Source organism: Falco rusticolus, unplaced genomic scaffold, assembly GCF_015220075.1.
Source record: "Falco rusticolus isolate bFalRus1 unplaced genomic scaffold, bFalRus1.pri scaffold_194_arrow_ctg1, whole genome shotgun sequence".
In the NCBI taxonomy this organism is placed as follows: Eukaryota; Metazoa; Chordata; class Aves; order Falconiformes; family Falconidae; genus Falco; species Falco rusticolus.
Genome location: NW_023618201.1, coordinates 1 through 25,629, shown reverse-complemented (window position 1 = coordinate 25,629; position 25,629 = coordinate 1). Strand labels below are relative to the sequence as shown.

Genomic DNA, 25,629 nt, shown 5'->3' with positions numbered 1-25,629 from the left:
GGGGGGATTTGGGAGGAGGAAAGAGGGGGATGGGGAGGGATTTGGGAGGCGGAAAGAGGGGGATGGGGAGGGATTTGGGAGGAGGAAAGAGGGGGATGGGGAGGGATTTGGGAGGAGGAAAGAGGGGGGATGGGGAGGGATTTGGGAGGAGGAAAGAGGGGGATGGGGAGGGATTTGGGAGGCGGAAAGGGGGGAATTTGGGAGGCGGAAAGAGGGGAGGGATTTGGGAGGGGGAAAGGGGGATTTGGGAGGAGGAAAGAGGGGAGGGATTTGGGAGGAGGAAAGGGGGGAATTTGGGAGGCGGAAAGAGGGGAGGGATTTGGGAGGGGGAAAGGGGAATTTGGGAGGCGGAAAGGGGGGGAGGGGGGATTTGGGAGGAGGAAAGAGGGGGATGGGGAGGGATTTGGGAGGAGGAAAGAGGGGAGGGGAGGGATTTGGGAGGGGGAAAGGGGGATTTGGGAGGAGGAAAGAGGGGGAGGGGGGATTTGGGAGGCGGAAAGGGGGGGAGGGGGAGATCTGGGGGGAGGCAGCGAAGGGTTCCCAATGCCTGAGTGCGGCACCGTGGGAATGGGGGAGGTTTTGCGGGGTCGGGGGGATGTGGAGCCACTCACCCGGCGAGGCCGATGCCTCGCGGTTCTGCATGGCTGGTGAAACCCCCTCCTCCTCCAGCCCCCGAAACAGCAAACGCCTCCGTCGGTCCCTGCGATCCCCCAAACCAGGAGGGATCCAGGGATGGGCAGGGGGTTGCGAGGTCCCTCGGGGGGGGTCCCCATTCAGACCCTGGAGGGATAAAGGGGGTTGTGTTAGCTGGTGTGATGGTTAAAGGGGCCCAGCATCCCCCTGGAAGGGCTCGGGAGCCCCTTCACCGGTACCCAACGGAATCTGGGAGAGGAGTGGGAGGGAAATGCCGAGGCTGGGGGGCTCTAGTTGGGGTTCAGAGTTGGGATGGTCCCTGGTATTGGGGGTGAGGGATCAGCTCCCCCATTATGTCCTGACCTGGGCAGGCCTGGGACCGAGCTGAGCATCCCTGGGGTCAGGTGGAGCATCCCTGGGATCCGCTGGGGCATCCAGGGTGGAGCAGAGCATCCCCCGGGCCAAGCCGAGCCGCTCTGGTACCCAGCACCTTCAGGGCCGTGCAAAACATCCCCGAGACAGGGCTGAGCATCCCTGGGATGGCGAAAAGCATCCCTGGGACCGGCCAAGGTGTCCCAGGACCAGGAAAAGCGTTCCCACGACTAAGATGAGCACCACTGGGACCCAGCAGAGCATCCCTGGGAGAGGGAAAAGCATCTCTGGGACCAGGTAGTGCATCCCCTGGACCAGGAAAAACATCTCTGGACCAGGTATGCATCTCCTGGACCGGGAAAAGCATCTCCTGGACTGGGAAAGGCATCCCCCGGGCCGGGTAGGGCATCCCTGAACCGGGAAGAACATTTCTGGACCGGGTAGGGCTTCCCATGGATCGGGAAGAGCATCTCTGAACCGGGAAAAGCATCCCGTGGACCGGGAAAAGCATCCCGTGGACCAGGAAAAGCATCCCCTGGACCAGTTAAAACATCTCCAAACCGGGTAGGGCATCCCCCGGACCGGGAAGAGCATCCCCCGGACCGGAAAGAGCATCCCCTGGACCGGGTAGGGCATCCCCGAACCGGGAAAAGCATCCCGTGGACCGGGTAGGGCATCCCGTGGACTGGGAAGGGCATCCCGTGGACCGGGAAGGGCATCTCCGAACCGGGAAATGCATCTCCGAACCGGGAAAAGCATTCCGTGCACTGGGAAATGCATTCCGTGCACTGGGAAATGCATCTCCGAACCGGGAAAAGCATCCCGGGGACCAGGAAGAGCATCCCCTAGACCGGGAAGGGCATCCCGTGGACCGGGTAAGGCATCTCCGAACAGGGAAATGCATCTCCGAACCGGGAAAAGCGTCCTGGGACTGGGAAAAGCATCCCGTGGACCGGGTAGGGCATCTCCGAACCGGGAAAAGCATCCCGGGGACCGGGTAGGGCATCTCCGAACCGGGTAAGGCATCTCCGGACCGGGAAAAGCATCCCGGGACCGGGTAAGGCATGTCCGGACCGGGAAAAGCATCCCGGGGACCGGGTAGGGCATCTCCGGACCGGGAAAAGCATCCCGGGACCGGGTAGGGCATCTCCGGACCGGGAAAAGCATCCCGGGGACCGGGTAGGGCATCTCTGAACCGGGAAAAGCGGCCCGGGACCGGGAAAAGCATCCCGTGGACCGGGTAGGGCATCTCCGAACTGGGAAAAGCATCCCGGGACCGGGTAGGGCATCTCCGGACCGGGTAAGGCATCTCCGGACCGGGAAAAGCATCCCGGGTCCCCCCCGCGTCCGGCCGGAGCCCCTCCCGAAGCCGCCCCCCGCCTCCCCCGGTACCTGCCGGCTCCGACCTCCCCCTCCGCTTCCTCCGGGAGGGGCGGCCCTTTCCTGTGTCCTCCCACACCGAGCCGGCCTGCAACAGGCGCCGGGGAGCGGGGGGAGGGGGGTTCACGTGGAGGGGGGGGGGGTCCAGCCATCCGGCTGCCTCCCCCGAGCATCCTCGGGGGCGCTGGGGGGGGGCAGGCGGGGTAGTTCCCCGTTTTTCCGTGGAAATAGCGGATTTCCTACGGGAATCGAGGCAGATTGTTTTGTACGATCGTTAAAATAAAAAAAATAAAGGGGGGGGGGGTGCGGCGGGGGTTGAAGGGGGTCCCCAAAGCATTGCCCGCCCCCCAAGAATGAAGCCCTGAGCTCCACCAAGCCCCGATGGCAGAAAAAGGTGGGAAATTGGGAAGCTCCTTTTTATTTTCCCCCTTTTTCCTCCGAAATCGGGCACAAATCAGGAAAAAAAAACCCAAAAAACCACCCATTAAATTTAGCTTCATCCTTAAAAAAAAAACCCCATCTTTTAAAATTTTTTTTTGGGTGCTGCCCTCCTGTGAGAAGTTGGGCACAATGATCCTTACGGATCCCTTCCGACTTGAGATATTCCACGATGGGAGAAGGTGTTGGCCACGATGGGAGAAGGTTGGCCACGGTGGGAGAAGGTTGGCCATGATGGGAGAAGGTTGGCCATGGTGGGAGAAGGTGTTGGCCACGGTGGGAGAAGGTGTTGGCCACGATGGGAGAAGGTGTTGGCCACGGTGGGAGAAGGCTGGCCATGATGGGAGAAGGTTGGCCACGGTGGGAGAAGGGGTTGGCCACGGTGGGAGAAGGGGTTGGCCACGATGGGAGAAGGGGTTGGCCACAATGGGAGAAGGATGGCCACGATGGGAGAAGGTTGGAAGAGGCTTCCTGGAGCTGGTCCACCTTTGGAGATGCTGAAGGATATGGACGTGGGTCTAGAAGTCCTTGCTTGAGCTGGTTGGAGTGGATCATCTCCAGGTCTTGGCTCCAAACCTCCATCCACCGGGGATGTGGGGGGGGTTTGGTGGGACACTTTGGGATCCTGCATCAGCACCTCTGTCCTTGCAGGTGACAGGACCGTGGATGGTGAGGAGGATGGAGCCCGAACCCTGATGGAGCCCAACTCTTCTCCGTGATGCCGGAGGAGGCAGGGATGGGGACGCTGCAGGAGCAGCACGGATGTCCTCGTCACACGGATGTTGGGTTCTTTAGAGCCTGTGGTTGTATCTGACTTTCTCGAAGGAACAAAGGAACCAAGCTCACCTCAGCGTCGTGTGGAGAAACCCAAGACAGGAGCCACCTCTGCAGCTGCTCCGGGGCAAGACGCTTCCCCCCGACACGGCTTTTCCTCGCCGGCTATTTTTGGCTTTGCTGGAGTGGTTGGATTTGCCCTTCAGGGAACAACCCGTGTGAAACCTTTGGGTTTGGGAGGACATCACAATCGTTTGATGTTGCTCCCCCATATCCCTCTTCATCCCGGTTTTTTTTCCCCCCAGATTAAGACTTTGGAGGCAGTTTTGTTCCATTTTTATAATTTCCCCGTAGCACAGCCACCACAATTACTCCAGCATTAAAAAAAAAAGAAATTCCTACATCCTTTTTATGCATTTATTAAGACACTTATCCATGGAAACCTTCCCCAAAGAAATGTAGGAATATATACGTGTTCCACGCAGACCCCTTCCCCCCAACCCTGGCAGCAATTTAATTAAGACAACAGAAATTTAATATCGATCTAAAAATAAAGACCCCACCCCGTTCCCCTCCTGGCAGCGTTCCCCCCCGCAGATGTTTCCTCAGAACCTTCTGCTCCAGCAGAGCCAAGTCCAGGACTCTGGGGGGGGAGGTTCTTGGGTTGGACCCCAAAATTGGGTCGTGCCCAGGGGGTCTGTGCCCCATGGCAGAGCTGTGGGGTGGTGATGGGGCTGGCACCGGCTCCTCGTCCCTGGGGTGGGTGCGGGGACAGTGGCTGAGGGAGCAGTGTCCCCTGGGGTTGGGGGGGTTGCACTTGGGGTGCTCAGCCCTTCCCCAATCCATGGGGTGGGAGGGGGTCTGCTCTTCTTCCCCAGTAGGTCCTCCAAGGTGTTGGTGCTGCTCGCTTCTCCCCAGGGACCTGCTTGGGAAGTGATGCTTTGAGCTGTGAACCCCTTTGAGGATGTCCTGAACCCCTTGGAGATGTGCTGAACACCTCTGAGACATGCTGAACCCTTTTGGAGACATCCTGGACCCCTTGGAGATGTCCTGCAGAGCCACCCTAAAAAAAAAAAACATTTTGGAGGCTGAAGGTACCCGGGGGCATTAACTACCCTGACCATGCCCACTTGGGACCCCCACCACCCCCTGCCCACGGCCTAGGGGCTCTATTGAAGCCCAGCCCTGGGGATCTTCATCCTTCTGCAGAATTCTTGGTGGAGCATCCATGCGCGACCTGCGCCGTGGGCTGCCATCCTGGCTTGCCCTTGGCTTGGTGGGTTGTGGCCATGGTTGGTGGTGCCCCTTGGAGTCTTGGGGGTGGGTGGGTGGGTTAATTTACTTTCTTCTCCTTGGGGTTCACTGGCAGATGTTTGGAGCATCCCTAGGGACACGGTGGGACCCAATCCTCCCCCACGGCCCGAATGGAGTGGCCTTTTGGGGTTAAAAAGGTGGTTTTGGTGCCACTGCCCTCTTGGCTACCCAAGTGGCCGTGACTGAAGGGCTCAGCTGGTGAAGGCTTGACACTTCCCTCCGCCCCGACACATTTTTACTGGATTTGTGGGCATCTTGCACCGGAAAACGCACATTTTGAACTGCAGGATTAGTGGCAACTGGGCTTCCACCTGGGGCAACCCAACTGGAAACCCAACCAAAAGGAAAAAGGGGAGAAAAAAACCCTTGGAAAACTGGATCTTGATGTGGTTTGAAGCCCTCCAAAGCCAATGGAAGAGGAACGACCCCGGGAAAAGGACTGCAGCACTGCCGGGGTAGCTAGGCTCTAATTTATTACTACTCATGGAAAGAAAGCGACTCCAAAAAAAAAATAAAATATTAAAAATAAAAATAAGACGCGAGCCGTGGTGACGAGGCGAGGCGGTCCCCGAAAGCGGACACGGAGGGGACCGTTGACAAGCAGCACAGCGACACGTCCACGCCGGTTTCGGAAGCACGGACAACACCAGAAAATATATAAATTTCACTTAAATCACAGTTTGGTGTGGGTTCCCACCCCCCTCCCCCCCAGCATATACCCGCTGAAGTTCTTCGTCCTCTTTTCGGGGTGGCTTTTGTCCCTTGTGGCTCCGTTGGGGACCCTGCGCCCCATGGCACGGTCACCGTGTCCTCCTAAAACAATTATTTGAACCTTGGGGGAAGGTTCTAGACTTCATCCCTGCCCCTCCTCTTCCTCCCCCTTCCCCACATTCCATTCATGAGGTCCTGGGCTCTGAAGGGTGGTGGGGAGGGGGTCTCCTCACATCCCCCCCCCCTTGGTGACCCCACCCACAGAGCATTGGAGAGGTGACCAAGCCACATCATCTCACCATGCCCTTGATTTTGGGCTAATTTGGCCCAAATTGGCCAGAGAGCCCCAAGGCAGGACAGTGCCTGCGCGGCAGCGTGTAATTAGCGTGCTCATTAATGCACAATTAGTCCAAGGGCATGGTGAGCACCAACAACATGCTCATTAATGCATAATTAATGCCTGGCTGGGGTGATTTGGAGGTGGGCGCCAAAAGCCACCCCCAACGGCAGCTCCCATTGACTGTTGGCCAAAATTGAGGCAAGAACATGAGACTTTGGGGCTCCTTCTAACGAGTTTCTTCCCCCAAAGTGGGGCTGGTGCTGCCTTCAGGGCAGCTCCCTGGGGGAACGTTGGGGATCTGAACCCGCTGGGGGTCTCTGGAGGGTCCCCCCACAATGCAAAGACAGAATTAACATCCTCGGTGACATCAGGGTTGGGCCAGCAGTGACATCTCAGTTGTGCCATCCCAGTTGTGTCACCGGTGACATCCTGGTTGAGCGACCGTTGACATCATGGTTGTACCATCAAGGACATCCTAGTTGTACCATCAAGGACATCCCGGTTGTGCCACCGGTGACATCCTGGTTGAGCAACCGTTGACATCATGGTTGTACCATCAAGGACATCCTGGTTGTGCCAGCAGAGATGTCCTGGTTCCACCATCAGTGACACCGCGGTGGTGGCATCGGTGACACCCCAGTTTTCAGCAGGGTAGGCCGGGAAGCCAGGCAGGTCCCCAGACACGTTGCATGGAGCCGGGGACAATCCTCAGGCCAGGGGATGGTGCAGCTCCGCATCCCGCTGTGCATCCCTTCTCCTCCATCCATCACACCTCCAAGCTTCACAATCCTTGAGCAAACACCCGGAGTCAATTCCTTCTGCTCTGGGCATTAATTTTTTATTTTTTTTTTTTTTTAATTCTTATTTTTTTCCACATCCAATGGTCTGGCAGCAATTCCCGGCACTGCCGCATCCGACGCCGGCTTGGCTCCCGCTTCCCGCAGCGCTGCCTGCCATGTACTCCGGTACTTCCTCGGGACGGTTGTTTTTACCCCTTTCTCTATTTTTATCACTGACTTTTTTTCATTCCATACATCCTTTGCTTTCTTTTCCTCCTTTTTCATTTTCTATATTTTTTTTTTCCATATTTTGACATTTTTCCTCTTTTTTTTTGCACCTACGTTACTACCTGGTCTGCTTGCCGATATTTATTTCTTCAATAAACGCGATGAGTCCTTCCCGTAGCATCTCTGCACCTCTTCAATGATTTCGTTTTCAGTCGAAACCTTCCCATTTCCAGCAATTTCAGCAACTTCTTACTTTTCCAAAAGTCTTATTTCACCTTTTTATTCTCTTTCGGGGAAAAAACCAAAGTCATTCTCAGCCTTAATTCTTTTTCTTCTGTATTTCTTTTGATGATTTTACATTTTGTGTGTAACCTTTTCTGGTTTTTTTTAGCGGTTTTTTGGGTTGTTTCTTCTTGAATTTTAAATTCTTCTGCATTTATTTTCCCCCGAGAAGCCCTCGCTCTCCCGGTAATGGGGAGGAATTGGAAAATGGGAGAAATCAGGATTTCAGGCAGCAAAAAAAAGCACTGCCGCCGCCTTTTCCTGATAGTACCGAAATGCGCCAAATCCCGCCCCGAGGGACGGAGCAAAAGCAAACATAAAAATTCAGGAAAACTAGTAATAATAATAATAATAATAAAAAAACCAAACCCCACCACAAATGCATGAAAGTTTTTGCAAAGTCCATGTGGAAAAGGAAAAAAAACCCCAAACCCCACCAAAATATTCCATTAAGTGCCTGATCAAGGACATCACAAAATCGTGTGGTTTTGCCCAAAAGTTATTTTCTTTCTGAATGGAAAAAAATAATAAAAGAAAACCCTGACTGGCTCCGTTTCTGAGGAATGAGGTGGGATAAGACGAGCTCAGGGAGACGCTGCAGGAGACGAGGATGTGGAAATATCCCAGAGTCCCTTGCGGAAGCTCCGGGGTGGGCAGAAGGTGATGTGGCAGCGTGGGAAAACCGCCGTTTTTGCCATTTTTTCTCCCAAAATGCTCCAAGGTGGGACCAGAGGGTGGTATGTGGGTGGGGGTGGTGACGTGGAGCTACATCCGATGAGGAGCAGAGGGGCGAGGTGGGATGAGCTGGGGGGGCACCGATGGGAGATGCTGGTTGAGCGGTGGGGTGGGAAGTGGGGTGGCTTGGGTGGAGGTTGGGGTGCTGGTGTGGAGCTGGGGGGATGCCGGGGTGGGGGCACCCGGTGCCAGCAGCGCGCTCATTAATTATCCATAAAGGCTGAACGGCTCTGGGTGGGAATAAGCCCCCCAACACCGGGGCTTCGAGGCCGACCCAGGATGGGTGTTGGGCGAGCGGCTGGGGAGGCTGGGAAGAGGATGGAGCCGGGGGCTGTGGTCAGGGTTAGAGCAGCCGCCTCATCCCCTAATTAGATCGTTAATTAGCCACCGAGGCTGAAGGGCTCTGGGCAGGAGCAGCCCCCCCAGGGACGAGTCGTTGAGGCCAACGCCGGTTGGGTGTTGGGCGAGCGGCTGGGGAGGTTGGGGGAAGGATGGAGCTGGGGCTGCAGCCAGGGTCCCTCGCGCCCCAATTAGCGAGATTATTAATTAGCCCCGAAGGCTGAAAGGCTCCGAGCAAGAACAGGCTCCCCAACAACGGGCCTTGGAGGTCAGCCCCAGCTGGGTGTTGGGCGAGCGGCTGGGGAGGTTGGGAGGAGGATGGAGCCACGGGATGAAGGGGACTCTCCCATCCTCTAATTAGAGAGATCGTTAATTAGCCACCGAGGCTGAAGGGCTCTGGGCAGGAGCAGCCCCCCCAGCGACGAGTCGTTGAGGCCAACGCCGGTTGGGTGTTGGGCGAGCGGCTGGGGAGGCTGGGAGGAGGACGGAGCCATGGCCAGGGCCGGGCACCGCTCAGTTGATCAGGGAGGGGGTCTGGGCCCCCGAGGCGGGGGCCGAGGGGAACGACGGGTGGGGGAAGGCGCGGGCAGGGAAGGACAGGGCCCACGGCAGGTCCAGCGCGGGGCTGGACAGGGAAGGGATGGGCAGGGGCGAGGGGGAGGCGGGGAAGGAGGGCAGCGAGGGGATGGGGGCCACCGAGCCCCCCAACGGTGGCGAGAAGGTGGCGCCGGAGAAGGCGCCGGAGGGGGGCAGAGGGCTGGCGGCGGCGGCGGCGGCGCTGGCAGCGGCGGCTTTGGGCTTGTCCCCGGCGTGGGTGCGCTGGTGCCGGTTGAGGTGGGAGCTGCGGCTGAAGCACTTGCCGCACTCGGGGCACTTGTAGGGCTTCTCGCCGGTGTGGACGCGCTGGTGGATGGTGAGCTCCGAGCGCTGGATGAAGCTCTTGCCGCACTCGGAGCACTGGTAGGGCTTCTCGCCGAGATGGATGCGTTGGTGCTTGATGAGGTTGGAGGAGACGCTGAAGCATTTGCCGCAGACGTTGCACTTGTAGGGTTTCTCCCCGGTGTGCATCCGGCGGTGCTTGGTGAGGTCCGACTTCTGGATGAAACCCTTCCCGCAGTCGGGACACTTGTAGGGCTTCTCGCCAAGGTGGGTCCGTTGGTGCTTGATGAGGTTGGAGCGGACGCTGAAGCTCTTCCCGCAGTCCCCGCACTTGTAGGGCTTCTCTCCCGTGTGCATCCGCCGATGCTTCACCAACGCCGAATTTTGCCCAAAGCTCTTCCCGCATTCGGGACAGGTATAGGGTTTCTCCCCGGTCTGCGTCCCTTGGTGCTTGACGTTCTCCGCCCGGTAAGTGAAGCTCTTCCCACACTCGCTGCACTTATGGGTCCTCTCCGGCGCCGGTCGGGCGCGGGCACCCCAAAGAAAGCTCTTGCCGCAATCGGTGCATTTACAGGCTCGTTCGGTGGTGGTGGTCAACAGCCGCCGGCGCTTGTTGGAGGCCAAGAAGCTCTTCCCGCAGTCGGTGCACTGGCAGGGCTGCTCGGCACCGGCGTGGACCCGTTGGTGCCTCTCCAAGTGGGAGCTCTGGGAGAAGCTCTTCCCACAATCGCCGCAGCGGTAGGGCTTCTCACCCATGTGGATACGGCGATGCCGGTCCAGGTGGGAGCTCCAGGCGAAGCTCTTGCCGCAGTCCCCGCACTGGTAGGGTTTGCCGGCGGCGTGGCTGCGTTGGTGCTGCAGCAAGGCGGCGTTCAAGCCGAACCCCTTCCCGCACTCCCCGCACTTGTAGGGCTTCTCGCCGGCGTGGGTGCGCCGGTGCTTGGCCAACGCCGCGCTCTTGGTGAAGCCCTTCCCGCACTCGCTGCACTGCAAGGGCTTCTCGGGGCTTTTGGAACCTTCGGCGCCGCGGGGAACCGGGCAGCGCCCGCAGTCGGTGCAACGGCAAGCGGGTTCGCCGGCCACGGCGTGGGTCCGGCGATGCCGGTCGAGGTGGGAGCTCCAACTGAAGCTCTTCCCGCACTCCGGGCAGGCGTAGGGCTTTTCGCCGGTGTGGATCCGGCGATGCCGCTCCAGATGCGAATTCCAGTTGAAGCCCTTCCCGCAATCCCCACATTTGTAGGGTTTTTCCTCCAGGTGTAATTTTTGGTGCTTGACCAAACTGGCACTGGCTGGGAAACTCTTCCCGCAGACGCCGCATTGGCAAGGCGCCGTGCCGGCACCGGCGCCGGCGTGCACCCGTTGATGCTGGATGAACGCTGAGCCCACGCTGAAGGTCTTGCCGCAGTCGGGGCACTTGTAGGGTTTCTCACCGGCGTGCCGGCGTTGGTGGGTGATGAGGGTTGAGCTGAGCCGAAAACATTTGCCGCATTCAGGGCATTTATGGGGGCGTTCGGTGCCTCGCCGGCGTTTGTTGAAGGCTGAAGCGAAAGCCAACGCTTTGCCGCAGTCGTGGCAGCGGCCGTGGCCAAGCAAGCTGCGCGGCGGAAATTTCTTGAAGCCTCGGTGGCCGGATTTTGCCTGTCGCTTGCCCGATGGCTTTCGGGGCTGGTTCTCTGGTTTTTGGGGACCGTCGCTGGGCTTCGTCCCCTCCGCGCTGGTGGGGCTGGTCCCCTTGGGCTTCCCCGCTGGCGTCGCCTCGGTGTCGACCTTCTCCAGCTCGCCCGGTGGTGGATCTTCCTCTTCATTCTCGCTCAACAACCCATCGTCTAGAGGGAAGAAGGGGGGTGAGGATCCGGCCCCGCCACCGAACACTCCCCAGTTGGCTGCCCGCATCCCCCCGGCATCGCCACGGTTGTATCTGGCTTCTCCCCGACCCCGTCCCACACCGACCACCCCATGGTTTTGGGGCTTCCAAACCACGTTCCCGGTCATCACCACCGGCACCATGGGTGACTTACCCGACACCAGCCCCCTCCTCCGGTGGGATTCGGCGAAGGCGGTGATGCGCGGCCAACTGATGGCGATTTCCTCCGCTGGGGGAGACAGTTGGACACCGGTTACAGCTCTTCTCCCCCCCCAAAATTATAACGCCAGGATGGGGGTGGCCAAGGGCACTGGGAATGGGGTCCCGGTTGAAACCCCCACCCCTCTATTTAAGCCCAACCCTGGCGATGGTGGTGTTTGTACACCAGTAGGAATTCAGCCACTCGTTAAGGCCAATTAATTTAATTTTACTCTCCTTGAAGAATAATAAATGAGGGGAAATTAAGAGCTCACCCAGGGAGATGACGCTCTCGTAGCTCTCCTGCATCTCGTCCCAGTGGTCCAGGCTCGTCCTGGTGCCGGCACGTTGGGGTTGGTTGGTTGTTTTTTTTTTCGGGGGGGGGGGGGGGGCGGGGGGTCTCACCAGTCCCTGCAACACAAACAGCTCCAGTTCAGGTATCGTGGTTCACGGGGAGGGGGGGCGCACCCCCAGACTGGGTCCCCCCTCCACCTCCAGCTGGATGTATGGCTCGTATAGGGGGTCCCCACCTGGGTAGCGATGGGTGCGCCCCCCCCCCCCCCCAAGGGTGCTTCACCCCAAAGCCCCCCCAGTACATACCTTGGGGGAAGGACCCTCCCTCCCCCCCCCCCCCCCCAGGGTCGGGGAGCACTAAATAACGGGTGGGGGTGTCCCCAGGGAGTGGGGGTGGGGATGGGGGGTTAAATGCAACCAAAGGGTGGAAATTAAAGGGGGGGGGGGCGCGGATTAAAATGCAACAGGGCTGGGGGGAAAATGAGAATCGTGGTTGGATGCAAAGAGGGGAGAAACGGGGGGGTCGGGGGGGGCAGGTGGGTGCAGAGGGGGGGAGGTGGGTGCAAGAAGAGGTTTTTTTGGGGGGGGTGATAAAAACAACGCGGCTGGACGCGGGGGCGGGGGGAGGGGAAACGCGAGCGAGGTGAAGGCGGGGAGGGGGTGTAAAATAGAGGGGGGTGGGCGAGGGGAGGATGGGGTGCACCCCCCCTTCCCCATCTCCGGGGGGGGGAGGGGGGCGTCGGGGTGCGGCCGGGCGGGGCCGTGTGTCCGTGTCCGTGCCGCCCCCCCCCTCCCCCCAACCCCGGGGGTCTCCCCCGTTACCTGGTACCGGGAGCGGAGGGATGCGGAGGCGCTGGAGCACCGGGGGGGGGGAGGGGGGGGAAAGGGGGGGGGGAATTGGGGGAGGGGAGGGGGGAGAAGCGAGGGTGGGGGGCGACGCCGGGGCTGTTGCACGCCGGCTCGGTGAGCCCGGACACACAGGAAGGGGATGGAGCAACCGGGACCCGGGGGGGGGGCACAGACAGGAAGGGGGGGGGGGGACACGGCCTCGAGCTGGAGCCACCGGGACCGAAGGGAACGGACCCCCGGAGTCGCCTTTGTGGTCCTTAGGGGTCGCTGTGGGTCCCCACCCCCTCCCTGCCCGGCCCGGGGGGGCAGGTAACGGGGAGCTCCCCCCCCCCCCCCCCCCGTAACACGCACGGAGCGGGGGGGAGTGTGTGGGGGGGCGCTCCCGGCGCCGCCCGGCTTTGTCCCTGGGTGGGGGGAGGGAGGATGGAGGGAGGGGGGGTCCCGTCCATCCCCTATAGACCCCGGGGGGGATGGGGATAGGGGGCGGGGGGGGCCCGTCCATCCTGTGTAGAGCCAGGGGGGAGCAGGGATGGGGGGCCGGGGGGGTCCCCTCCATCCCCTATAGCCCCAGTGGGGTCCCCTCCATCCCCTATAGAACCAGGGGGGACCAGAGATGGGTCTGGGGGGGTCCTGTCCATGCCTATAGCCCCAGTGGGGTCCCCTCCATCCCCTATAGACCCAGGGGGGAGCAGGGATGGGGTCCGGGGGGGTCCTGTCCATGCCTATAGCCCCAGTGGGGTCCCCTCCATCCCCTATAGACCCAGGGGGGAGCAGGGATGGGGTCCGGGGGGGTCCCCTCCATCCCCTATAGACCCGGGGGGGACCAGAGATGGGTCTGGGGGGGTCCTGTCCATGCCTATAGCCCCAGTGGGGTCCCCTCCATCCCCTATAGACCCAGGGGGGAGCAGGGATGGGGTCCGGGGGGGTCCCCTCCATCCCCTATAGACCCGGGGGGGAGCAGGGATGGGTCTGGGGGGGTCCTGTCCATGCCTATAGCCCCAGTGGGGTCCCCTCCATCCCCTATAGACCCGGGGGGGAGCAGGGATGGGTCTGGGGGGGTCCTGTCCATGCCTATAGCCCCAGTGGGGTCCCCTCCATCCCCTATAGACCCGGGGGGGAGCAGGGATGGGTCTGGGGGGGTCCCCTCCATCCCCTATAGAGCCGGGGGGGAGCAGGGATGGGTCTGGGGGGGTCCTGTCCATGCCTATAGCCCCAGTGGGGTCCCCTCCATCCCCTATAGACCCAGGGGGGAGCAGGGATGGGGTCCGGGGGGGGTCCCCTCCATCCCCTATAGACCCGGGGGGGACCAGAGATGGGTCTTGGGGGGTCCTGTCCATGCCTATAGCCCCAGTGGGGTCCCCTCCGTCCCCTATAGACCCAGGGGGGGACCAGAGATGGGTCTTGGGGGGTCCTGTCCATGCCTATAGCCCCAGTGGGGTCCCCTCCATCCCCTATAGAGCCGGGGGGGAGCAGGGATGGGTCTGGGGGGGTCCTGTCCATGCCTATAGCCCCAGTGGGGTCCCCTCCATCCCCTATAGACCCAGGGGGGAGCAGGGATGGGGTCCGGGGGGGTCCCCTCCATCCCCTATAGACCCAGGGGGGAGCAGGGATGGGTCTGGGGGGGTCCTGTCCATGCCCTATAGACCCAGTGGGGTCCCCTCCGTCCCCTATAGACCCAGGGGGGAGCAGGGATGGGGTCCGGGGGGTCCCCTCCATCCCCTATAGACCCGGGGGGGAGCAGGGATGGGTCTGGGGGGGTCCTGTCCATGCCCTGTAGTCCCAGTGGGGTCCCCTCCGTCCCCTATAGACCCAGGGGGGAGCAGGGATGGGGTCTGGGGGGGTCCTCTCCATCTCCTATAGAGCCGGGGGGGAGCAGGGATGGGTCTGGGGGGGCCCTGTCCATGCCTATAGCCCCAGTGGGGTCCCCTTTGTCCCCTATAGACCCGGGGGGAGCAGGGATGGGTCTGGGGGGGTCCTGTCCATGCCCTGTAGTCCCAGTGGGGTCCCCTCCGTCCCCTATAGACCTTATGGGCAGTGGGGATGGGGGACCAGGGCGGTGTCCTCCATCTCACCGGGGGGCCTGGTCCTGCCACCCCACGCTGGCCTCTGGTTGTCCCCTCCAGTGTCACCCACGGGGCCTGGGGCCACCCCACAAATGGAGACCCCCAAACTTGTCCTCATGCCGGGTGCTGGGACCCCTCCCCTGAACCCCAAGTTTCACCGAGCCGGCGGCGATGCTTTTTGGGGGGGGGGCTGTGGGGTGGTGATGGGGTGGTCTTGGCTTTCCAGGGTCCCCGTGCCACTGGCCGAGGTGTGGGAATGGGCGATGGACCCCTGGGGGGCTGCAGAGCCAGAGCAGAAGGTGCTTTTTGAGGGTGAGGAGGAGGAGGATGCCCGCGACCCCCCAGTGATGCAGAGTAAGTATCGAGGAGGGTCGAGGTGGGGTGGGGTCCTCATTGCGCCCCAGCCTTGGGGAGGGCTTGGAGACCCTCCCTGAGCACCCAGATCCTGCAGCGTCCCCCCAGAATGGAACCCCCGTCCTCGGTCCCTGCACCGAGAAGCTCAAAGTTCTGGGGTGCACCAGCCCAGCCCCCTTGATGTTCCCATGGGAAGGGGGTCTCCATCCCTGGTAGCCCCCCATCACTGGGACTGACCCCCATCTCCCCCCTCCTCCGCCACCCCAGCGACACCAAGCGACACCGAGAGGGACCCCCCGGCGGTGGGTGACCCTGAGATCGTAGATCTGGATACGGCCACCCTGTTGGGTCACGCCGAGGAGAGCCCACCGGGCGACCGCAGCCCGGCACGGGAGACCCTACGTTGGACCGTGGTCCAGCAGATTGACTCGCCCGGCGCGGCAGGAGGTCGGCGGGACCTGACCGGGGCGGGAGCTGGTGCCTTCTCCAACTTCAAGAGCATCATCATGTTGCAGAAGAGTTACGAGTGCGGGGAATGCGGCAAGAGCTTCAGCTGCAGCTCCCACTTCAGCAAACACCGGCGGACCCACACCGGGGAGAAACCCTTCCTCTGCCTCCACTGCGGCAAGAGCTTCAACGTCAGCTCCAACCTCTACCGGCATCAACGGGCTCACGCCGCCGAACGGCCGGCTCCACCGGCTCCGCCGGCACGGCCCCGGGGGTTGCCGTATAAATGCGAGGAGTGCGGCAAGAGCTTTCGCCGTAACAAGGAGCTGGTGACCCACCAACGGTTGCACACCGGTCGCTTGCCCTTCCAGTGCGGTCACTGCGGTAAGAGCTTCAGTTGGAGCTCCCATTTTGACCGGCACCAGCGCATCCATACTGGGGAGAAGCCCTACCAGTGCCCTGAATGCGGTAAGCGTTTTAGCCGTAGCTCCCACCTCTACCGGCACCAACGCACCCACGCCGGCGGTCGCTCTTACATCTGCACCTACTGCGGGCGTAGTTTTGGTAGCACCCTCCATTTCGACCGGCACCAACGCACCCACACCGGCCAACGACCCTACAAGTGCACCCTGTGCCGGAAAAGTTTTGGTGATGGGCCGGCGTTGGTCAAACACCAACGTCTTCATCTGGGCGACGGTCCTTTCCGTTGCGAAGAGTGCGGTAAAGCCTTCGGCGCCCGCGCCCAATACGCCCGGCATTGGCGCAGCCTCCACGGCGGCGGTGAGAAACCCTACCGTTGCGGTGATTGCGGGAAGAGTTTCTCCTGGAGCTCCCATTGGGAACGACACCAACGTATCCACACCGGTGAACGACCCTACCAATGCGGGGACTGCGGCAAACGTTTCGGCCGGACCTCCCACCTCTACCGGCATCAACGTACCCACGCCGGCGGGCAACCCCACATCTGTGCCGACTGCGGGAAGAGCTTCAACAGCACCCTACACTTCCATAAGCACCAACGGGCTCACGCCGGTCCCCGGCACGCCTGTCCCGATTGCGGCAAGGCGTTCGCCGACGGTTCGGCGTTGGCCAAGCACCGCCGGGCGCACGCCGGTGAGAAGCCTTTCCCCTGCCCGCAGTGCGGCCGGCGTTTTGGCGTCAGCTCCCATCTTCACCGTCATCTCCGTAGCCACGGTGAGGAAGAGCCGCCGGAGGAGCCACCGGATGAGCTCACGCCCCGTTAACTGGGGGCGACTGGGGAGAAAGGGGTGGGGGGGGAACGTAGGGTTGACCCCCCTGGGTGGCTCCCATCCCCCCACCGCTGCTGCGGGGTGCCGTGGGTAGCCCCCGTGCGTGATGGGTGCCACGGGGATGGGCGCTCCCAAGCCGGTGATGTCCCCCGGTGGCACCGACCCCGGCCTCGAGGACGTAGTTTTCGTAGGGTAGAGTAGGAAGGTAGGGTAGATAGGGGAGGATGGAGATGGGGCTGGGGGGCCGAGTGGGAATTCGGGGGGGGGGGGAGGGTCCCCCTCCAGAAAATCAGACCTATTCCTGCCAGTGGACATCAGGACGTCCCAACCACGCTCCTTCTCCACGCGTAGGCCAGGAGAAACCACCTCCATGGGTGTTGGGGAAACGGTGCTGAGCGGCTGGGGAGGCGCAGGAGGGAAGAGGATGGGGTTGGGGGCGGGGGAGATCCCACCGGCTCCTCGCCAAACTCAAAGAGACCCCAAAATATCTGGGGTGGCTTCATGCCTTGCCCATCCCACCATCCCCATGCTGCCAGCCTTGACCAGCACCCAAAGCCCGAGGCCTCCCAGCCGCGCTCGGGGCGTGATGATGCCGTCTACCGAATGACACCTTTTTGGGGCAAAACATCCCGATTTTGTGGCTCTGTGGTTAAGAAACGAGCCTGGGCGTTGGCCCCCAGCGGCTCCCAGCCACGCGCTGTGGTTTGGCTGCCGGCGCCGCTTCGGTGCGGACCCGGCGTTGAGCGGTTTATTTAATGTATTTATTGTATTTATTCAGCGGGAGCCCACCTGGGGTTGGAGGACCCCACCGTGTGGGGGTGAGCTGGAGGCTGTGGGGGACAGGAGCAGGGACGAGGAAGGGGTTTGTCCCCAAGCGGGGATGCTCCCGGCTCCTCTTGGGTTGGCCAATCATTCGCCGTGCAGAGGAGAGCTCGCGGTGGGAATCCATCGGTGACGGGGAGGAGGTAGCACCACCCGTGGTTGGAAAGAAACCGCCAGGAGATCACGGGGAGCATCCCCCGCGGGTAATTCCCAGCTGAAAAGAGATGAACCCCTGGGGTGAACCTCAGGGATGGGAGCAGGACACAAATCCGGGCATTTCCTGGCGTTTTTGGGGTTGCGGCCGCGCCGGCTGCCTGGTCCATCTCTTCCCAAGATGAGCAGGAGTTGTGTTTGTATTGTGAATAAAAAATAGATTAGTGTAAAACCCGGCGGGTGGCTTCTGCTTCTCCTTGGAGGAGCTGTGGATCCCAGCTCTTCCCGTGCGGAAAACCAGAGGTTTTGGGGGTCACCTTAGGTAGGACGTCCAAAAATAACCCACCCCCCCCACCCCCCATCGCGAGAAAACTCAACCAGCCCGCAGCCTGCACCAGTTCACCGTCTGTGGTGGTGACGGTGAGTCACCTGCGGTTGAGGCTACGTTTGTCCCCCGACCTGTGGTGCCCCTCCCCAGGATGTCCTCCACTTCGGAAGGTCCCCCCTTTCCCCAGCAATGTCCCAGCTGACGCAGGCGGGGTTGTCCCAGATATACCCAACCCCAAACACCCCAAACCCTTCTGCCGTCACTGGGTCCAGGAGGATCTCCATGGAGGAAGATCCTCAGCCTTCATTGGGTCCAGGAGGATCTCCATGGAGGAAGATCCTCTGCCTCCATTGGGCACAGGAAAGTTCTCCAAGGAGGAAGATCTGCCTTCACTGGATCCAGAGAGGTTCTGCTCTGAGGGCAACCCCCCGCAGACCCTCAAGCTTTCAGGGATCGCAGCTGCGTCCTCTGCGCGTGTGGCCAGGGGGCACCACCCCACCCTGCCAGGCTCTGCCTGCTCCTGGTCTCCTGGCGTGGAGTCTTCAGTGTCTACCACTGTGGCTGAGCTTCGAAGGAGAGTCCATCACCTAGTTTCCTTGGAACACGACTCCTGGTTTCCTTGGGATGTGGGCATCGTCTTGGGCAACAGACAGCTTGGGCATCTCCTTGGGCATCTCCTTGGGCAACAGACAGCTTGGGCGTCTCCTTGGGCATCTCCTTGGGCAACAGAGAGCTTGGGCATCTTCTTGGTCAACAGACAGCTTGGGCATCTTCTTGGGCATCTCCTTGGGCAACAGACAGCTTGGACATCTTCTTGGGTATCTCCTTGGGCATCTCCTTGGGCATCTCCTTGGGCAACAGACAGCTTGGGCATCTTCTTGGGCAACAGAGAGCTTGGGCATCTTCTTGGGCATCTCCTTGAGCATCTCCTTGGGCATCTCCTTGGGCAACAGACAGCTTGGGCATCTTCTTGGGTATCTCCTTGGGCATCTCCTTGGGCATCTCCTTGGGCAACAGACAGCTTGGGCATCTTCTTGGGCAACAGAGAGCTTGGGCATCTTCTTGGGCATCTCCTTGAGCATCTCCTTGGGCATCTCCTTGGGCAACAGACAGCTTGGGCATCTTCTTGGGTATCTTCTTGGGCATCTCCTCGGGCATCTCCTTGGGCAACAGAGAGCTTGGGCATCTCCTTGGGCATCTCCTTGGGCAACAGACAGCTTGGGCATCTTCTTAGGCATCTCTTTGGGCATCTCCATGGTCAGCTCCTGGGCCATCTCCACGGGCATCTCCTGGGCAGGGGGCTGCAGCGTTAGCCCCCGGGGTACGTCTGCCCCCACCTCTGAAGGCTGATGGACTTGGGGCTCCGGACCCCCATGTTTGACCCCCGAGCCCCCTTAGAGGGGGCATCCACGGCGCCATGGGACAGAGTAAGGGTGCAGGGGCAGCAGGGCGAGCCCCCCCCTCTAAGCCCCCCCCCCCCCCCCCTCCGCACCACCCCATCCAACAGCATCCTCCCGTGAGGATTCTCCAGTGTCTAATATAAGGGTTGAGCTCGCGGGGACACACACACACACACACGACACCCCAGGCTCTGGGGAGGGGTCGGCGCAGCCGGGGCGGGCTGGGGATGGTGGGGGGGGGTGGGGGGTGGGGGGGGGGGGGGGTGTTGGGGGGGGCGGGGGCCGCTAGAGGGCCCTGGGTGGTACGGGAGGAGGAGGAGGAGGGGGAGGAGGAGGAGGGAGGAGGAGGGGGAGGGGGAGGAGGAGGAGGGAGGAGGAGGAGGAGGGAGGAGGAGGAGGAGGAGGGAGGAGGGGGAGGAGGAGGAGGAGGGGGAGGGGGAGGAGGAGGAGGAGGAGGAGGAGGAGGAGGGGGAGGGGGGGAGCGGGAGGGCGGCCACAGCTTCACTGTATCCGGGTCACACCGGGAGCCGCCTCCACCGGGACCGGTGCTCGGCGAGGAGAGTCCCCGGAGCCCGGGGGGGATCCCCGGGAGCCCGGGCTGTGCCCCTCCCCCACCCCGCACCCCCCGCCTCAGGTAACCGGGGGGGTCCCCCCCCGTAGCTCCCCTCTGCCTCGGGCTGGCTGCACATCCCCCCCCCCCGCCCCCCCCCAAGGCTGGGTACCACAAATTGTGAAGGGGGAGGGGGGGGGATGTGTCCCGGGAGGGGAGGGGGGGGGGCAGGTGGGGGTGCAGAGGTGGGTACCCCAAAAAGCAAGGGTGCATCCCCTGGGCACCCCAAAGAGCAGGGGTGCATCCCCGTGGTATCCCCAAGAGTGGGTGAGCATCCCCTGGGCACCCCAAAAATGAGGGGAGCATCCCCATTGCACCCCAAAGAGCAGACACGTCCCCTGGGTACCCCAAAAATCAGGGGAGCATGCTCTGGGCACCCCAAAAATCAGGTGAGCACCCCTTGGCCACCCCAAAGAGCTGGCACGTCCCCTGGGTACCCCAAAAATCAGGGGAGCATGCCCTGGGCACCCCAAAATTGAAGGGAGCATCCCCATGGCACCCCAAAGAGCAGGCACGTCCCCTGGGTACCCCAAAAAGCAGGGGAGCGCCCCTTGGCCACCCCAAAGAGCTGGCACGTCCCCTGGGCACCCCAAAAATGAGGGGAGCATCCCCATGGCACCCCAAAGAGCAGGCACGTCCCCTGGGTACCCCAAAATCGAGGGGAGCATCCCCATGGCACCCCAAAGAGCTGGCACATCCCCTGGGTACCCCAAAAAGCAGAGGAGCATGCCCTGGGCACCCCAAAAATGAAGGGAGCATCCCTTGGCCACCCCAAAGAGCAGACACGTCCCCTGGGTACCCCAAAAATGAGGGGAGCATCCCCATGGCACCCCAAAGAGCAGGCACGTCCCCTGGGCACCCCAAAATTGAGGGGAGCATCCCCATGGCACCCCAAAGAGCAGGCACGTCCCCTGGGTACCCCAAAATCGAGGGGAGCATCCCCATGGCACCCCAAAGAGCTGGCACATCCCCTGGGTACCCCAAAAAGCAGAGGAGCATGCCCTGGGCACCCCAAAAATGAAGGGAGCATCCCTTGGCCACCCCAAAGAGCAGACACGTCCCCTGGGTACCCCAAAAATGAGGGGAGCATCCCCATGGCACCCCAAAGAGCAGGCACGTCCCCTGGGCACCCCAAAATTGAGGGGAGCATCCCCATGGCACCCCAAAGAGCAGGCGTGTCCCCTGGGTACCCCAAAGATGAGGGATGCTTTAGCACAGGGCAGCTCTGGATACCCAGGGGATTGGGGTGCACAGCTCTGGGAAATTTGGGGAGCAAGAGGGGAGACACAGACCCCCCCTCCTTCCCCCCAGCCCCTCCATAGAGAAAGGGTGGGGGGTTTTGGGGTGCTAACGGGGTTGGGGGGGGTGTCTCTTGCTTTTGCAGGGGCTGAGCTTTTGGTTGTGGGGTGACGCCACCCACCTGGACACCCCCCCTCGTCCCCCGTGTCCCCCCCCCCCCCCCCATTTTTTGGGGTCACCATGCAGGAGAACTACGAGAACGTGATTTCCTTGGGTAAGGGGCACGGAGGTCCCAGTTGGGGGGGGGGGAGGGGGGGTCATTCTGGGGGTCCCCAGCACTGTTGTCACCCCATGTGTAGGTTGGGGACCCCTCCCCCCCCACTGCACACTGCCACGATTTGGGGGGGGGTGGGTGGGGGGGTGGGCGCAAGCATCCCGTGGACTCAGGGTGGGGGGTGGGGTGGGGTGGGGGGAGGGGGCTGGATACCCCGGTGCTGCCTCAGTTTCCCTCGGCGTGGACGAAGCGGAGCTGGCGGAAAGATATTTTTGCCCAAACTTGGAGCATTTCACCCCGAAAACGGAGGGTCTCTCGCTTTGGGGAGGGGGGGGTGGGGGGGGTGGGGGAGGGGGGTGGGGGGGTGGGGATGGAGCCCATCACCGTGGCGTCTGGGCGCCTTGAGGACCATCCCTTCTTCCCGGCAGCGGAGGAAATCGCCATCAGTTGGCCGCGCATCACCGCCTTCGCCGAATCCCACCGGAGGCGGGGGCTGGTGTCGGGTAAGTCTTGGGGTTCAGGGGTGACCCCCCCCCCCACCCCCCACCCCCAAATTTGGGTCCGTTCCTTAGGTTTTGAGGAATCGCCAACGTCTGGGTAAATTCCTTCGGTTTTGAGGACAACCCCCCACCCCCCAAATTTGGGTAAATTCCTTAGGTTTTTGGGGATCCCCCCCAAATTGGAGTTAAGCTTTTAGGTTTTGGGGACCCCCCAAATTTGGGTGAGCCCCTTACGTTTTTGGGACCCCCCCCCAATTGGGTGAACCCCTTAGGTTTTTGTGGATCCCCCAAATTTGGGTGAACCCCTTAGGTTTTGGGACCCCCCCAATCTGGGTGAACACCTTCAGTTGGGGTGAACACCTTCATTTTTGGGACCCCCCCCCCAAATTTGGGTGAACGCCTTCAGTTTTTGGGACCCCCCACCAATTGGGTGAACCCCTTAGGTTTTTGGGACCCCCCCCAAATTTGGGTGAACCCCTTAGGTTTTTGTGGATCCCCCAAATTTGGGTGAACCCCTTAGGTTTTGGGACCCCCCCCCAATCTGGGTGAACACCTTCAGTTTTTGGGACCCCCCCCCCCAAATTTGGGTGAACGCCTTCAGTTTTTGGGACCCCCCCCCCCAATTGGGTGAACCCCTTAGGTTTTTGGGACCCCCCCCAAATTTGGGTGAACCCCTTAGGTTTTTGGGAACCCCCCCCAATTTGGGTGAACCCCTTAGGTTTTTGTGGATCCCCCGAATTTGGGTGAATGCCTCCCCCCACCCCCCCCACCCCCCCAAATTCTGGTGAATCCCTTAGGATTTGGGGGGGACGCCCTCCCCAAATCAGGCTGAATTCCTCCGTTTTTTAGGGTCTAACGATGGGTTTTGCAGGCGTGGAAGCGGAGGGCGAGCAGGGGCAGCCGGAGCCCACCCAGATCCAGCCCTCGGGGGGGGCCGGCTCCAGCGATGGGGGGGTGAACCCCGATTTACGTCGCCAGTTGGGCCTGATCCTGCAGACGGCTGGCAGGAGCCAGGTGGAGAAGATGCTCCGGGAGCTGGTGCGGGAGCAGGGGCAGGGGGGGAAGCGCCGGAACCGTAAGAAACCCCCCAAAGATGGAGGTAAATTAAGGGGGGGGACCCTCCTAAGACCCCCCAAAACCCATCCCTGAGACTTCCCGCCGGCATCTACTCATGGGGAATGGGGTGGGGGCTGCCGAGTTGACCTTGAAGGTCTCCAGGGATGGGGCCACCTCCATCCCCTCCATCCCTGGGGGGGCTCCACGCTGGAGCGGAGGGGCACAATCCCCTCCCCCCCCTCGACCTGCTGGCCACCACCCCGCCGTGGTGGCCCAGGAGCCCGTTTTTTCCAGCCCAGATCCTTCCAGGATCCCCCGGATCCACCCCCCAGCCCGTGTCCGGGATCACCCCAGCCCGGCTGCAGGAGGTTCCCCTGGGCTCCCACCCCGGCAGATCCCCCCGGGGTGGATCCCATCCCTTCGGGGTGGCACCACGCTGGGCGTAGGGTCATGGAGCGGTACTGGTCCCAGTACGGGCCACCGCTCCGTGCTGGTCTCCATGCAGACACGGAGCCATCAGCTGCAACTCTCCAGATGCGCCCCCCCCCCCCCCCCCCAAATTCCTGACCCCCACCACGGTCCATCCATCAGCTCCGTATCTCTCCATCACCGGAGGATGTGGAGGACCACAAAGGTCTTACGGAAGCCCAGATAAATGATGTTTCCCGTGGGGGGGGGGGGCTTAAAATTCAGGATTTTTGGGGGTGTTGTGCCAGAGGAACTCACGGTTTCTTGCCGCGGCGCAGGCACCGGCGCCGGGAGCGGGACCGAGGAGGATTCGGCGCCCCGGGATGGTGAGGAGCTGGCGCTGGAGGACGCGGAGCAGCGCCAGAGCCAGGGGCAGGCGGGCGAAGCCCCCGTTGGCGGTAAAGGGAATGGGGGCAAGAAGGGCGGCACAGCATCGCCGGCGCGCCGGGGCGGTTGCGCCGAGTGCGGGATGCGGAACCGGTCGCAGACCCCGGTGAAACCACGGCGATGCTCCGAGTGCGGGCGGCAGTGTCGGCAGTCGTCCCGGCAGCCGGAACGCGGCGGGGAGAAGCCACACCGCTGCGGTGACTGCGGCAAAGGGTTCAGCCGCGGGTCCAACCTGGCCCAGCACCGGCGCATCCACACCGGCGAACGGCCTCACCGTTGCGGCGATTGCGGCAAAGGCTTCATCCAACGCTCCGACCTGGAGCGGCACCGGCGGGTTCACACCGGCGAGCGGCCGTATCCTTGCGGTGATTGCGGCAAACGGTTCAGCGTCAGCTCCCACCTCGACCGGCATCGCCGAACCCACGCCGGCGGTCCCGGCCCACCCGCCCAACCCCGCACCCGTCCTCGCCCGCCTCCGCCGGAGGGGTCTCCGGCCCCTCACCGCTGCCCCGAATGCGGGAAGAGCTTCGCCCAACGCTCCGCTTTGGCCAAACACCGTAAGACGCACAGCGGCGAACGGCCTCACCGCTGCGGCGATTGCGGGAAGAGCTTCAGCCGCGGCTCCAACCTCACCCAGCACCGGCGCATCCACACCGGCGAGCGGCCCTTTGCCTGCGGCGACTGCGGCAAAGGCTTCATCCAGCGCTCCGACCTGGAGCGGCACCAACGGGTGCACACCGGCGAGCGGCCCTACACCTGCGCCGAATGCGGGAAGAGCTTCAGCGTCAGCTCCCACCTCGACCGGCACCAGAAGATCCACGCGGCCGAGCGGGCGTCCTACCGGTGCCCTGAACATCTGGCCGGCTTCTTGGCCGCTCACCGGCACGGTCGCCTCTTCCAATGCGCCCAGTGCGGTCGGTGTTTCGGTCAAGGCGCCGCGTTGCTCAAGCATCAACGTGCCCACGGCGCCGGAGGAACTGTGGGGCAGCCCCCCAAGTGCCCGGATTGCGGGAAGAACCGGGGCAGCACGGTCGGGTTACGTCCCCGCGGTCAGCAGTGTATGGATTGCGGGAGGGAATCGGATACAGGCGACGGTGAGACGGTGCCGGCGGTACCGCCGGAGAAACCCTATAAGTGCGGGGAGTGCGGGAAGGGGTTTGGGCAACGTTCAGCACTGGTTAAACACCGGCGGATCCATACCGGAGAGAAACCCTACGCCTGCGGGGACTGCGGGAAGGGTTTCATCCAGAAGTCGGACCTGACCATCCACCGTCGGATGCACACCGGGGAGAAACCGTACCGGTGCGGCGAGTGCGGCAAATGCTTCAGCGTCTCCTCCAACCTCATCACCCACCAACGCACCCACCTGGGCGAGAAGCCCTACCAGTGCCCCGAGTGCGGCAAGAGCTTCATCCAGCGCTCGGAGCTCACCATCCACCAGCGCGTCCACACCGGCGAGAAGCCCTACAAGTGCCCCGAGTGCGGCAAGTGCTTCAGCCGCAGCTCCCACCTCAACCGGCACCAGCGCACCCACGCCGGGGACAAGCCCAAAGCCGCCGCTGCCAGCGCCGCCGCCGCCGCCGCCAGCCCTCTGCCCCCCTCCGGCGCCTTCTCCGGCGCCACCTTCTCGCCGCCGTTGGGGGGCTCGGTGGCCCCCATCCCCTCGCTGCCCTCCTTCCCCGCCTCCCCCTCGCCCCTGCCCATCCCTTCCCTGTCCAGCCCCGCGCTGGACCTGCCGTGGGCCCTGTCCTTCCCTGCCCGCGCCTTCCCCCACCCGTCGTTCCCCTCGGCCCCCGCCTCGGGGGCCCAGACCCCCTCCCTGATCAACTGAGCGGTGCCCGGCCCTGGCCATGGCTCCGTCCTCCTCCC

The 25,629-nt window shown here is 62.3% G+C and overlaps 3 protein-coding genes across 5 annotated transcripts; 1 reads left to right on the top strand and 2 right to left on the bottom strand.

Moving 5' to 3' along the window:
* Positions 1-522: 522 nt before the first annotated feature.
* On the bottom strand, positions 523-2,359 carry LOC119142059. Its single transcript, XM_037374766.1, has 2 exons — positions 997-2,359; positions 523-780 (listed from the first exon to the last, which is right to left on the bottom strand). Exon 1 carries the CDS (start codon positions 2,332-2,334, stop codon positions 1,126-1,128), a length of 1,209 nt encoding a protein of 402 aa, XP_037230663.1. The 5' UTR covers positions 2,335-2,359; the 3' UTR covers positions 523-780; positions 997-1,125.
* Positions 2,360-6,803: 4,444 nt separating this feature from the next.
* Positions 6,804-11,765, bottom strand: LOC119142058 (zinc finger protein 345-like). Its single transcript, XM_037374765.1, has 3 exons — positions 11,542-11,765; positions 11,223-11,297; positions 6,804-11,030 (listed from the first exon to the last, which is right to left on the bottom strand). Exons 1-3 carry the CDS (start codon positions 11,573-11,575, stop codon positions 8,839-8,841), a joined length of 2,301 nt encoding a protein of 766 aa, XP_037230662.1. The 5' UTR covers positions 11,576-11,765; the 3' UTR covers positions 6,804-8,838.
* Positions 11,766-12,599: 834 nt separating this feature from the next.
* On the top strand, positions 12,600-25,623 carry LOC119142060 (zinc finger protein 345-like). 3 transcript variants are annotated; one of them, XM_037374769.1, is made up of 5 exons: positions 12,600-12,718; positions 14,699-14,826; positions 15,094-16,422; positions 23,973-24,184; positions 24,245-25,623. In XM_037374769.1, the coding sequence occupies exons 2-5, from the start codon at positions 14,736-14,738 to the stop codon at positions 25,589-25,591; spliced, it is 2,979 nt and encodes a 992-aa protein (XP_037230666.1). In that variant the 5' UTR covers positions 12,600-12,718; positions 14,699-14,735; the 3' UTR covers positions 25,592-25,623. The 3 variants fall into 3 exon arrangements, with proteins under 3 accessions (XP_037230666.1, XP_037230665.1, XP_037230664.1); XM_037374768.1 differs by lacking the exons at positions 12,600-12,718; positions 14,699-14,826; positions 15,094-16,422 and adding exons at positions 19,752-19,860; positions 21,221-21,349; positions 21,778-21,852; positions 22,721-22,948 and having other exon boundaries at positions 23,652-25,623; XM_037374767.1 differs by lacking the exons at positions 12,600-12,718; positions 14,699-14,826; positions 15,094-16,422 and adding exons at positions 21,707-21,852; positions 22,721-22,948 and having other exon boundaries at positions 23,652-25,623.
* Positions 25,624-25,629: the final 6 nt, after the last annotated feature.

Coding starts and splice junctions, on each gene's coding strand:
- LOC119142059 (XM_037374766.1), bottom strand. CDS start 2,334: ATGCTTTTCCCGGTCCGGAGATGCCTTACCCGGTCCGGAGATGCCCTA.
- LOC119142058 (XM_037374765.1), bottom strand. CDS start 11,575: ATGCAGGAGAGCTACGAGAGCGTCATCTCCCTGG. Junction 11,298..11,541: donor CGAGAGCGTCATCTCCCTGG/GTGAGCTCTTAA, acceptor TGTCTCCCCCAG/CGGAGGAAATCGCCATCAGT. Junction 11,031..11,222: donor GAGGAGGGGGCTGGTGTCGG/GTAAGTCACCCA, acceptor TCTTCCCTCTAG/ACGATGGGTTGTTGAGCGAG.
- LOC119142060 (XM_037374769.1), top strand. CDS start 14,736: ATGGACCCCTGGGGGGCTGCAGAGCCAGAGCAGAAGGTGCTTTTTGAG. Junction 14,827..15,093: donor CGACCCCCCAGTGATGCAGA/GTAAGTATCGAG, acceptor CCGCCACCCCAG/CGACACCAAGCGACACCGAG. Junction 16,423..23,972: donor CTGCCCGCAGTGCGGCCGGC/GTTTTGGCGTCA, acceptor ACTGCGGCAAAG/GGTTCAGCCGCGGGTCCAAC.